Below are 13,336 nucleotides of genomic sequence, written 5' to 3' on the forward strand. Positions count from 1 at the left end.
TTTACTTTCTAGTCACTCATTGATTCCAATAGAAGAAAGTGGTACAATACCTGGATGAAGACTCATTTAAAACCATTTGTTTTTCTCAAGTTCATTAAAGAAATATAATTGTCTGTATTTCATCATGAAGTTCTCTCAGAAAGAAAGAAAAGCTGTATATGAGTTTTATTCCCTAAAAAAATGATTGTGAAGCAAATTAACTTCATTTAGAATGACTGTCTGTGTATAAAGTCATACAATGATTATCTATTTAGAATTCCTTTCTCTGTAAAACAGAGCATAAGTGCCTCATTAAAAACTAATCTGGCATTAAAACCAGTAAGTTTGTTCATTGACAGTTTAGAAACTCAATTAACACCTATAAGTTCCTTCACCGACAGTTTGGGAGTACTATAACAATAATTTAGAATAATGAATTAATTCTTCTGCAGAACTATGGAATTTTGAAGATGTGATTTTTATAACTCACAATCAGGAAGTTATGCTATGATCACATCTGTACTTTTCAGGTCTGTATGTACTATGTTCAACAACAGTCTGATTAACTTACAACCTTCCCTTGATATATTTAAAATATATATTATGTCAATCATACATAAATCAATAACGCAGGAAGAGCTCTCAGTATGAACATGAGTCACCATATCAACATTCATTTAGTTAAAAATCAATTTCTCATTGAGATGGGTTCAAGAAATACTACATACGTCTTCGTGAGATGCTGACTGGGACAGTAGTTTTGCATCCTATTTTAAAAGTGTAACACATGGCATTCAGTTTAAAATGGCCTACAAGAATGAATAATTACAGTCTCAGTCAACTCTCCTAATAATACAAGTCATGTCACAAAGTTGGAGTTTTTTTAAAACAAATAAGGAACTCTCTCCTTCTATCACCAAATCTCTTTCTCTCTTCCCACACCCTCCAACAATACACATTTTAACAGATCAGAGAACGATCTCAGGAGAACTGTAAACCTAGCAAACTGATTCTACTAAGTTAACTATTTATCCCTTCTCCTTCTCTCACTTTTTTTCTACTTAATTTTCCCTCCGTATTTTTTTAGAAGACATTCCCAAAGTTCAGAAAATAGGTCAAACTCAAATAGCCTACAGGCACCATAAACACATAATATTACTTGTCCATGTGTGCGTTATTCCTTACAGAATACCTGTTACTAACCCGATACACAGAGAAACCAGGACTCCAATCCTCAAAATCGTGAAACTTGCTTAAAAATTCCATAATAAAGTTATTTATATACACACAGGTATATGTATGCATGTGTGCTTGTAGGTGCGCACAAGTTTACCCTTCTTTATATAGTAAAGAATGCCAGAACTTTACCCTAATTTTTAAAACAAATTTAAAAAAATCTCACATCATTATTTCTTCTATATTTTTAGTGAATATCCCTGTATTATGTCAGCAACTACTGCAAGAAAATTTATTTCACAGAATTTTATATCTGTTTTTAGACTGATGAATCAGAATACGCTAAGTATTTCTGAATTCACCATGATAAAGAACATTTCTCAAGTTCTACAAAGTAATAACAGTCAATAAAATTTAAAAAAAAAAAAAATCCTTTAACCCAAAAAAAGAAACTTGACAGATGTCTACTAGTATCTCCATGCTTTTTTTTGAAGCAACAAAACAGTAACAAAAAAATCAGGGGGGAATTCCTTCTTCCAGCTAAGCTCACCAAAAGCACAGAAACAGCACGCTGCCCAATTAAATAATTTACTCATAAACAGCAAACAACAAGGCAATATTGGCAATAATACTTTTACTCAAATTTCACTTCCTGTGTCATGGAGACAGTTCTGAAGTCTTTTCATGAATCAACTCACTGGTACAGTAGTCTCTTCATAAGTCACTTTAAAAGAGATATTCTACAAAATTGCACCCTTAGGTCTACACTGTGCTTTAAATATAGAGGTAACATACCCAATTCCTGGACTGAAAACTTGCGTTCCATTGCTGACTTCCATTACATATTCAGTAATGGAGATATATATATATATATACACACACATATAGTGCTTCTGGAAAAGTCCCACAACATAAAAATTATAGTGTCCTAACCACATAGAAAAGCACACAGACTAATTCCTCTCCATCCACAAAACCAAAGACCACTCAAAAAATCTCTGATATGTGACCTCATACACTGTTGCATTTTCCCTGGGCAGATCAGATCCTTAAGAGGACCTCCAGCCAACACTGTCACTTTTCTAAGGAAAAAGACCATACCTTTCAGTGACCACCCTTATGCCTTGTGCAAGGTTTGAATCCTCCAAAAGAAACCTCCTCACCTCTGTACCATTTGCCATGTCCCCCTAATTATCACATACAGCTGGAGACTGGAAAGGCAGGAAACAATTAACAGTTTCTAGGAGAAGAATCCACGTTCAGAAAAAAAAATTCCAGCTATATCATCTACTGATCATCAAAGCAATCTATTGTAGTGAACTCTGTCATCACCAAAATATTTGTGGTCCTATCCAGAAAAGAACCCAACAAAAACTTTTAAACACACTTCTACAGTTACTAAAATTGCCCGTTTAAAAATTGGAAATGCCTCCTGTAACAGCAAAAATCGGTAACAATCGATTAGCTAAACAACCATGTAGAGAAAAAGGTTTTGAGAAATAAGAATTATTTATTGGATGCTGAAGTATGTTTTGTTTGATGGCATCAATCTTCCTCAGTGAAAGTAAAATAGGCATTAGAAAGAAGAATTTAGAAAAGAGTCATTGAAAATATTCAATTCACAGTTTTATAAAAAATGTAAAAAGTTGATTATTAGTATATTAAGAAAATTAGAGTTGGGCTATAATTCCTCAAATGTCAATGCAGAACTGGGAATTTCACTAGTACTCAGTATTCTACTTGTTCATTATTACCTTTGTACCATTAAGTTAACTTAAAATATGTTCTAACAACTAATGTACTGTGTTATTAACTGTTATAGTGTCAATGTGGTTTTGCTATGAGATTTATCTTAATTAGTATACAAACCATTATTTAACAGCAGAATGCACATGAAGGACTCTGATAGTTTATAATAAGAAAACTAATCTTACAACACCCTTTGGGAAATCGCAAAGAGAACTTTTCTATAACAAGAGCAATGGTGCAGAAAATCAGAAGAAAACAGTCTTTTACCCAACCATTGTGGATGAGATAGTGACAGCATATATCTCAGATATATATTGACAGCATACATAAAATCAATATGATTCATGCTTGTCCAGGAAAAGAAGCTTATTTCACAAAAAAAAAAAAAAAGCAAATGTGAGTTGAAATAACAGAATTTTATATCAAATACAAGTTGGTAATTTTCATGTCCTTTTGTCCTTGTATTTATTCTCTTCTAACTATTCAGATTTCTTTCACTTCTTCATATATAGAAGTTAGAAGTCCAAACTGTAGACAGCATTAAAGGAGAACCAGTTAAATAACTTCTAAGTTTTAAACATGATACATGTCTCTGAAACATCAATACCATGATCAGTGAAAATCAGAAAACACTTCCAGGTGGCTGATGTTATTTGCGGAATAAGCTTTTTATCTGCTAAAGGAGAAGTGGCAAAGTGCATGATAATAAGAAGGGACACAAGCTTGTAATTACACAATTTAAAGTTTGTTCTAAGCACCTATGAAACAGAAAAACGTAATACAATGAATTTTTCCTATTTTCAAAAAACAATGTATGTTATTTTTATATGTGAAAACATATGTTAAACAAATATAAGAATTGTAAAAACCTTTCTTTATATGTAAAATAATTGACATTTGCCACGCATGCATTAAGGTATTTTGGCACTGTTTTATTTTCTCAATGTTTAGAAAGATCTGCAAGAGCAGGATTGTCATCCACATTATAAAAGATCATGGAAGAATGTGGAGAGAAAAGAGGTATATTGACTATAGTATACCAAACTACAAATGTTGAAGATATCGTAGTAGGCATAAATGTATAATGACTTTGTTTGAGAAAGACTAGTAGTAAGAGGTAAAAACATACAAATGTATGATTTGAGCATTTTGGAAGAAGAAAAAGAGGGACAGTTTGTCTTACCTGTTTTTGATTTCAAAATTAAACCCATCTAATCAACTGAACGACAGACATTTCAGCTTTTTCCACAGCTAGTGCTCAGTGTACAATCCAAATGCAAGCAAATTAAAGCCCAGGCAGAAAATAATAGTTTATATATCATATTGCTGTAATTCAAAATAAGTGGAAATTCTTCCCAGATCTTTTCTTAGTACTAAATGCTTTTACTTAGTTTAGATTTTATTTTAAAACAAGGACTCAATGGCTGTAATAAGAGAGATATCAACAGCTACTTTTCTATACCTCCTAGATATTACGTCTAACAAAGAGGAATACAAAAAATTTCTTTTAAATGTAAAAAATGTTATGAATGTGATTATTCAGAATACTGAATAGATACTATATGTCTGGATAGAATCTAAAACATGATAAAAAGCACTGTATGATAAAATTTAGAACTATATTTTAAAGATAAAAATACATGTAGGACAAATATATTGGGATGAAGCAGCTAAAATATAATAAACTTTAAAATCCTTGCATCACATAAGATATCCCTTTGTGACAGTACCAACAACCTACCCACACAGAAAGAAGAAACAGATCTAGAATGTTTACTGTAAAAGCAATATGCAGAATTTACACCCAAGCAAACTTTCCCTTAAGTTCCCAGAGCAAATTCTCAAATTAGTATCAACGGCCAGTACAAGATGAGCAAAATGCTTTGGGCACTAAGACACACAAAGAAAAAAATAGGGAAGAGAGAAAAATGGGCAAAACTGGACAGTTCCCAAAATAAAAGGAACACGGAAAATTCTGATGTGTAACAAGAAATATCTTGATCTGGATGTTTAATCATGAAATATTTTAGAATACTTGAAGGAAAAACTATTTTAAAACCAAAATAAGTCATGATATTATGTATTCCAGCATTGAGCCCAGTGTCTCACTGCAACATGCCATGCATATAAAACTGAGAAAATAACTTTTGTTTGGTGGTGTCCTGCTTCACTTGGCAGTGTTTTCTTAATTGCATGTTTTCTCAAGTTGTAAAAACTAGATTCAGAAAAAAGAAAACTATAATCTTGTACTAATGATACAGACATACTCAAAGTTCATCATATCTGATGAGGAAAGTGCTGTAACACTCTCTGAGAAGCAATGTGCACTGGGAAATTAGAGGAAATCATGATAGAAATGATGATGCCAATGTAATTCATGTTACATTTATGACACCTATCAACTTACTACTTATTACACTCTAGGAAAAAAAATTACAAAATTACCCTGTGGCACACTGTAGTATAGTGGTATTGGGGGTGGGGGGGTTGGGGTGTTGGCTGTCATTTTGTTAATATGGTGTGTGTGGTTATGGAACATTTTCATGTGAATCTTCTCAACAAGAGACTGGAAAAAATCAGTCCAAATTTTTAGTGAAGAAGTGAATGAAAGAAGATCTGGATTGGGGAACATTTAGTCTGATAGACTAAACCATAATAATGAATCAAAAGTAGCCATCTTCAGTGCAAGTTGCAAGAAATATTTTCATATTGTATTATATTTTAATTGAGTTCACAAATTTTGTACCTTTGAATTCTAAGCTTCCTTAGCTGATCTTATTGTCTTGAAAACTTCTGTACACATGTATCCTGAATATGGAAAACGTATCTTAAATGGATAAGCAACCCAATGAAATTAGTAACATTAAGTACATGCTTAAATGAAAGCACCTTCCAAAACCAGGTTCACAGGTGATTAGAATATACATACCATTACAAATTGCCAGTGCAAGAGGAAGGTCCCTGTTAACGAAAATGTATGATCTAGAGAGCTAGAAAAGAAATTTTTTAATGCTGTTGCTTTTGTTTAAATGAAAGAGGATAAGGTATTGCTCAAATCTTAGTCAAAACTAATTGTTTTCGCAGAAGTACTGTAGAAAACCATTTTGGAACCTATAGCTGGCAATGCACATCTTACTCTCTGGATTCGATGCTTCCAACGTCAATTGTCATTCTTATTTATATAAGAATTAGTTTTTGCATTAATGAGAAAATTATTGCACACTCTGCTAAGCAGCTTTCAAATGGATATAATTAATTATCTATAAAGATACTGAACATATCACATACAGTAGATTGTAAGAAAAGTACTTTCATTGTAAGACCTATTTTCTGCACCTTCAAACTTTCCCCTTCACTATTCCTCCTTGGGTTTTTAATTCTGTGCTTTATCCTACTCCAAATGCCTTGTCACATGTTGGTGGAAATCTTTGTATTAAGTTGTTTTCTGTTCCCTTTCACATATAAGTTTACAATTATTTATATGTTGTTTGTATGATCTGACATTCAAAATTTATTTTATGCAAGAAAAAAAATTTCTTACATACTGATTGTATATTTTCCTGTAAGTATCTAAGACAAAAATATTTCTAAAATTGTGTGGTGTCTCAAAGTAATCATAGGATTTTGTCAAAGCAATTTAGAATTTTTTTTCATGGTTAGCTTGTTTAATACCAATCATAGTACAAATTTAACTTTTAACATTTTATCACACAGAAATCACCTGTAATACCACCTGAAAAATCAAAAGGTCAATCTGGCTCAGAGTATATAGGAATAAATAAAATTGAAAAATTAAATGGAACACATGGAGAATATTATGAGGAATTCAAATTTCAGAAGTCAGGGATTACATGTGAAAATACAGATTATTGAAATTTTGAGACTTAATCTTCTAATTCGTGTGTCAGAAAAATAATTAAAATGAGGAAAAGACTTTTACTTGGCAAGTGTTTTCAGTGAAGCTGGAACTGTAAATTATGTTAATAAAATACTTTCCTTAAAGTCCAAGCATGAATACTGAATTTACAGTCCCTTATACACTACACATTTGATTATTATAGTATAGGAGGTTTGAAAATTCATTTTATGTTGAAGTCATTTTAATGAGTCAGAGGAAGAGTTAACTGATTATCATTGTTCACGGGAGATAATTTACAGGATCAGGATGGAACAGAGATTAGGTTCCAAGTACACTTCAGGTCTGATATGAAATGGGAACCAGACACTATACTGAATAGCACCACAATTTCATAAGCTATTCTCACACTGCCTGAGTTCAGATGTTACAGCAGCCGTGTTGGTGTGTCATTATAGTGATATCCTTAGACCACAGGCAGGTCATGGGACAGAATTGTGCCTCGGGAGCATCACAGGCTGGGATGATGCTCTTAAACCTGCTTAAACAGAGATGAAAACAACCACTATGTCAAATACAAGTCTACTATCCGAAACTAGGAAGATATAGCTGACCCACTTTTTTCAACCAATAGAGCCCAGTCAGGCAGCAAAAGCTCCCTATTAAAAGCAGAAATGGGATCTAAAAGACAGCATCTGGGTCTAAATCCTACCAGAAGAAACTTTTGATCTGAAATAGTGATAAATGATTCTTTTCAACCTTTCAACTTGGTTACTGGATACAGAGTCACAATTAGATTTAAAGATAAAAATTTGTGTATCAAACTGTAATAATATTTAGGATATCTGGAAACACTTCACGTCAATCTATAAAATACCTACCACATATTTGAACCATAACTGCATATAGGTATATATTAAAAGTTATCTCCTGAACTTCTCTGAATGGTGGATCTCTTTTGGTGCCTTTTAAATTATTTAATTTTCAAAGTTTATTCTTTTTTCACCTGTTTGTTTTGTTGGGTTTTCAGGTTAAATTATGTACAGACAACAACTAACTACACGTGTATCAATTTTCTACCATTGCCAGGAAATATCACTATGGGTAAACCACAAAAACTTTGATTGTATTACGATAGTTTGTGATCATCTATTTCAGTCTTCTCCCATCAACTGCCCACAAATTGCTTCATAAGTATTCACTTTTTTAGATTATTAGTGCAATTGGTTAGTAACAGACAGATGGCATAAACAATTGTTTATGCTTAGTGAGCAGATGATTTGCATTTGAAGAGGGCTACACTTTCTAGCACAAAAATATATAAATATGCTCTCTTAATAAGCTTTTTAAAGACAAGTTTTCACATTTTTATTAGAAGTTAATTAAATTTGTAATTACCATTTGTACTTAGTGATTTTCATTAGATTTTTTTCTTCTTTATGATTAATCTTATGCTAAATAGAAGAAGATTCTAAGAATAATCTCAGCATCTCAGATAAACTTCTAAAGAGTCAGACATAATAATGAGTATTAGTTTAAAATATAGTGACTAAACACTGGTAACTAAAACAAGCAACTCCCACCCCATCACAAATTCTCTACTTTCCTGAACTTTGCATAGCACAATCGAGTAGGTTTTCTGTTTGCCTCCATTGAGCAAATACAGAAATAATTTTGCTAGTAGATGATGATAAAGAATCCCATTTTCTGTTATCAGTTACAATTCTACAGATCATTCCATTAATGTAGAAATGCAACTCATTTCAGAATGAACTGAAGGAGCATTTACCCTAAAAGTTTCAGAGAACAATGAATGAAAACATACTGCTTTTCAGGATTAAGTTAAAGGAATATATTCAGTCTGTTTATTCACGTAACACATTTTAAACCTGAGTATACCTTAGTGTTAAAACCTAAAGCCATGAAACTATCATTTAGGTGAATCTATAATCTCCTGTTCTGTGCTATTATATTTACAAATTCATATACAGGTGATAACTTGTTATCCACCCAATAAAGTCACTTCTGTCAGAATATATATCATATACTTCAAAATTGCTTTGCATGGTAATGTTTACTTTTGTTCTCCTAGCTTCTCTCTCTGTGTAGTCAGTAGAGTTTCCCTTCTGTATGTTGTATAAAGTCAGCTAGGTTCAAAATACAACAGGAAAGATTTTACTGGGATCTTTATATGGTGACATTCTGCCAACATTTTAGAAAGGGGCTTCAAATAAATATTCTAACTTACTCTGTGTATCTGACACATGAATGCTGATAGGAGAAATGCATTTATGGTAGAATTCTTTATAGCAGCAGAGAGACACCAGTGTTTGACCAATCAAGAGATTAATTTACTAGATATGTTGGTACTCAGTTTCTGAAGGAATACAAAATATATTGGTATTGCTGATAAAGAAAACTTTCCAATTAATGTAATCCCAGGTGTATTTCTATATCAATCATACTATCCCATACATTGCAGAGTGTTCCAGGGTTGCTTCTTGTATCTTGTATCTAATCTTGTATCTTTTAGATCTCTGACATTTGTTTTTCATCTTATGGATGTCAAACTCTTCTCTTTTCAGAGACAACTTTCTCCTTCATATAGATAGACATCTTATCAGTGTCCACAGAAGAAATGAACTCCATTGCAGGAAGCAGATTTAACCTGTTCTTCCATTATTAAGATGACTCCTTTTTAACAGAAGATCTTGAGAGCACAAACTACCATATCACTGACTGCATAGTCCACCAGAAGATTAAAATGCACCAAAGAGAAAATAACTTCAATCAAAATACTTTCAAAGTTCAATAAACTAGTAATATCGTCCAGAAAAGTATCCTTTTGTCATAGTAAGTATTTCAAGAAATAAGCCTATTAAGCTGAGATTCAGCTGAAGGATAACAAAAATTCAACTCTGCAATACTTAAATTTAATAACACGCTCAGCCAAATGCAAAATTCCATTTTCTGCTAGATCAAAATTTAATTGTTCCACTTCATTATTTGATAATAATGGTGCATTCTATTAAAAGGCTTATTTATTATTGTTTTTCTTGACTACTACTCAAAAACTCCAGTATAACACCCTTCCCCTCTTTAAAGTTCAGAAGATAGAGAATGTAATATTATTTAATAGATGTAAAGGTAATTCTCCTAAAAAACTCATTTTTGTAACATAAAATCACCTAACTAAAACAAATATTCCCAAATTACTTCAAAGAGATTGCTTACACATAGAAAGTTTGTAGAACTGGAGCCAGAGATAGGAAGATGACATTTACTTATTTCTGTTCACATCCTGCATTCCTGCATTCTACTGATTACATTAATGAAATATCTGTGTGAGAGACGACTTGTAACTCCCTGAAACAGGGCCTCAGAGAAACAGGACTGTGAGAAAAAACAGCCTGAAGAGATAAGGGATGGGGGGGAGTAGAGGCCCTCCGAGCCGAGGAACGTCTCAAACACTTGCAAGTAATGAAACTATCTATAGTCATGGATTGAATAGTGTGGAGTTTGGAGCTGATAAGGCTGCCTGGATAGCACAGGATGCAGCTGGAGGAGGGAGTCCTGTGAAGGCTCTGCACTGGTATATCTTATAAATTTTCAGTGGCCATCTGTCCAGTGAATGACCTTTTCTTCATCATTGGTGAAATACATATTAAAGTTGACACCCCCTTAATATACTAATAAAGATTAACAAGATTATGCTAATTACATCATCCCATGGAGCACCTTACCCCTCCCCATACATGGGATACATAGGTATGTTGGTTGACCTAGGGGATGGTGACAAGGGAAGTGTTTATAAATTGAGAGGGTCAAGGAGTGAAATATAGAAAGAAAAAAGAAGTGAAGAAGATGGATGCATCCCTGATGAACTCGGATGAGACCAAAACAGGAACCTGGACCGGTGATCTCTATTTCTCTCTCTCTCTCCTTTGCTTTTTCCCCTTTTCCCTCACTAACATTAAGTAATGCAAGGCACACTATATTGCTTGCCATAACTTGTTATATATGTAGCCAATTATTGTGTATCCAATTAGTGCATTGTGGGAAGTCAATAAATGTCTGGACTCTGAGAACTGTCTCACTGTTGTCCACTCCATTGGGAATGCACAAACTTAAGCCCCTTGACTTCCTTGTCCGAGTGGGATGTGACAATCTGTTAGCACAAGAAAATATGCTATGCCAAATAGACCAGTTTAAGACCACTTACATGTTGAAATTATTAACCAGTTTTCAATGCAAACAACACATAAAATACACATTTTCTAAATCAGTATTATGATTAAAGGTACTACTGAAAACACTGAAATAGGTAAGTTACACTCTTCATTGCAGTGACTTACCCTGGTAGAAGAATTCACCAAGGAACCATTCAGATTGCCAGTGTTGCACTTGAAATTCAAATGTTGATCAGGATGGTGATTTGCTTCCCAACTTCCCAAATCATGCACCACTGATTTGTCATAATTTGAAGACACTTTCTGGAAGGCAGTGCAAGTCATTCCTGTGAAACTAGATGGTTTGATCATAAAGGCCTCCAGAGCAATATTACGAGATACCTGTGAAAACATCAAGAAGCAGATGTGTTGCTAACTCATTAAGTGTAATTACATTATTATAAATGCATTGTATAGATATACATATATATATATGTACTACTGTATATACTTTATAAAGGATTGTGCATGCACACACTTCTATACATATTCATAGGGTAAGAAAGAAAATAGAACTTTTTTTAAAAAATGATCTAGAATTCTACAGTGGCATAGGGGGTTTCTTTGAATCTTCTTTAGGAATATATCAGTTTATATCATTATTGTATCAGTTTCGCAACTGTGTTACTATCAGCTTCAACGGAATGAATCCTGTTTTAAAGCAATACAGTTATAAAGTGAACTAGCAACAGCAGAAGTAGAAAAAGGATGTCCTTTGTACCTCTGAGATGAAACAGAAAGCTTCTTAACTACTCGGTGGATGGACTAGGTTTTTACAGACCTTGTTCAATTAGAATACTGAACATGACTACATGGTTCAATGCATCACCATGTCAAAGGTCTTTGGCCTACCCTTTAGTGAGGTGATGTCTCTAGATGGAGATTGTAGCACAGATACATGCATCTCTATCCTTGAACTAGTATGTTGATTTCAGCACAGTCCTGTGCATGAGATAAATAGCTCATGCATAATCAGGTTCCCTAGCTTAGACTAACACCACACTGATTGGACTATATGGTTTCTCCTTCCAGGCATGGATTGTTTAGTGACCTGTGAGTGTATGTATTTTGCACATTGATTGCAATGTAAAGGTAACTGAGTCAAGCCACAAACTAGCAGGTTTACCAGAAGGATAAATGTAAAAAATGGCAATTTTATATTACTGTACTTTGCTTCTGTTATGCAAGCTAGCAATACAGAAGTACGTTAAATCCACTTAGTAAAAATTGGTGTGAAATCCTCAGAATTTAGGGCATCCTTCTGAGAGGAAATTACTTCACTGAGGAAAATCACATTAATTCATACTAATAAATGAATCTAAAGAAAACATTTTGCATAGAAAAATAAAGGGTAGGATAGAGGGTAGCCTAACTGTGAAAAAGTCATGATACCAGAACAAATTAAATCTTAGCATGAAACACAGTGTATGACTTGCTGGTTCTCTTTTGAACCTATGAAATGGTTTTCAAATGTACCTTCTTCAACCACTGATGATTCTGCATATGTCCGGAATGAAAGTACTAAAGTCTCATTAAGCAATTTATTTTACTCTTTGTCAAAATTAGACAAAAAACAGAAGCTTTCAGTATATTTTTATATACTTTTTATGTAAGAGTAATATATATATTACTTTTAAAGTAGAAGTAGCCTAAAGATTCCTTTCAGTTTTTTCTAAATTTGTAAAGCATCCTTTTTTAGATTAGATTTCCACCTCTTCTGTCTTTGCCTGAAGATTTTTTTTCTACACTTCAATAAAAATGCCAAAGATCATTAAGAATCAACTATTTTTTATATTAAAAATCCAGTGGTTGTTTATTGAAAAGTCCTAAAACCAAAACCTAGGTTTATTTAGATAAATTTTTATACCAGCTGTAGATAGCCTTTCAAGGAACTAAAAAATTTACTGCTTGCAGAATACTATTATCCATATCACAGGAATCAAGCTACCTGACTCAGTTAAACTCCTGTGCGGTAACATGTTTTCTTTAATCTTGGGAAAAGCCATTTAATTATTTTCAGCTTCATGTTTCCTGCTGTCGAATGGGCATAACACTACTTCCCTCTTTCACATTTGTGAGGTGGTAGTGAATAAGACGTTTGTTAGATAATGTTGTAATGAGGATTCAAGTGATTTCACAACAGTGAGCCCTATTTTAAAAATTTTGATTATTAAAGTCTTTAAACACTTGGGGTTTTCCATTCCCAAAATATACCTGTAAAGGCTTGACAATGTTCAGTGTGAACATGCCACCCTCAGCATATAGAAACAGATGGGAAAATGCAAAGTAAAACAATGTTCATTATGTAGGATTTTAAAATGAACTACAAAATGGATACAGATGAACT

General features: G+C 33.2%; 1 protein-coding gene across 3 annotated transcripts in view; it reads right to left on the bottom strand.

Moving 5' to 3' along the window:
* The window catches only part of LOC141961026 (adhesion G protein-coupled receptor A3-like), a 290,616-nt gene that overhangs the window by 118,729 nt on the left and 158,551 nt on the right, over nt 1–13,336 (bottom strand). For 2 of the 3 annotated variants that reach the window (XM_074907510.1, XM_074907508.1), the window contains exon 12: nt 11,116–11,331. In XM_074907510.1, coding sequence (XP_074763611.1) covers nt 11,116–11,331 — 216 coding nt within the window. The remainder of the gene's footprint in view (nt 1–11,115; nt 11,332–13,336) is intronic. The other variant, XM_074907509.1, reaches the window with a different exon arrangement.

Source organism: Athene noctua, chromosome 5, assembly GCF_965140245.1.
Source record: "Athene noctua chromosome 5, bAthNoc1.hap1.1, whole genome shotgun sequence".
Classification (NCBI taxonomy): Eukaryota; Metazoa; Chordata; class Aves; order Strigiformes; family Strigidae; genus Athene; species Athene noctua.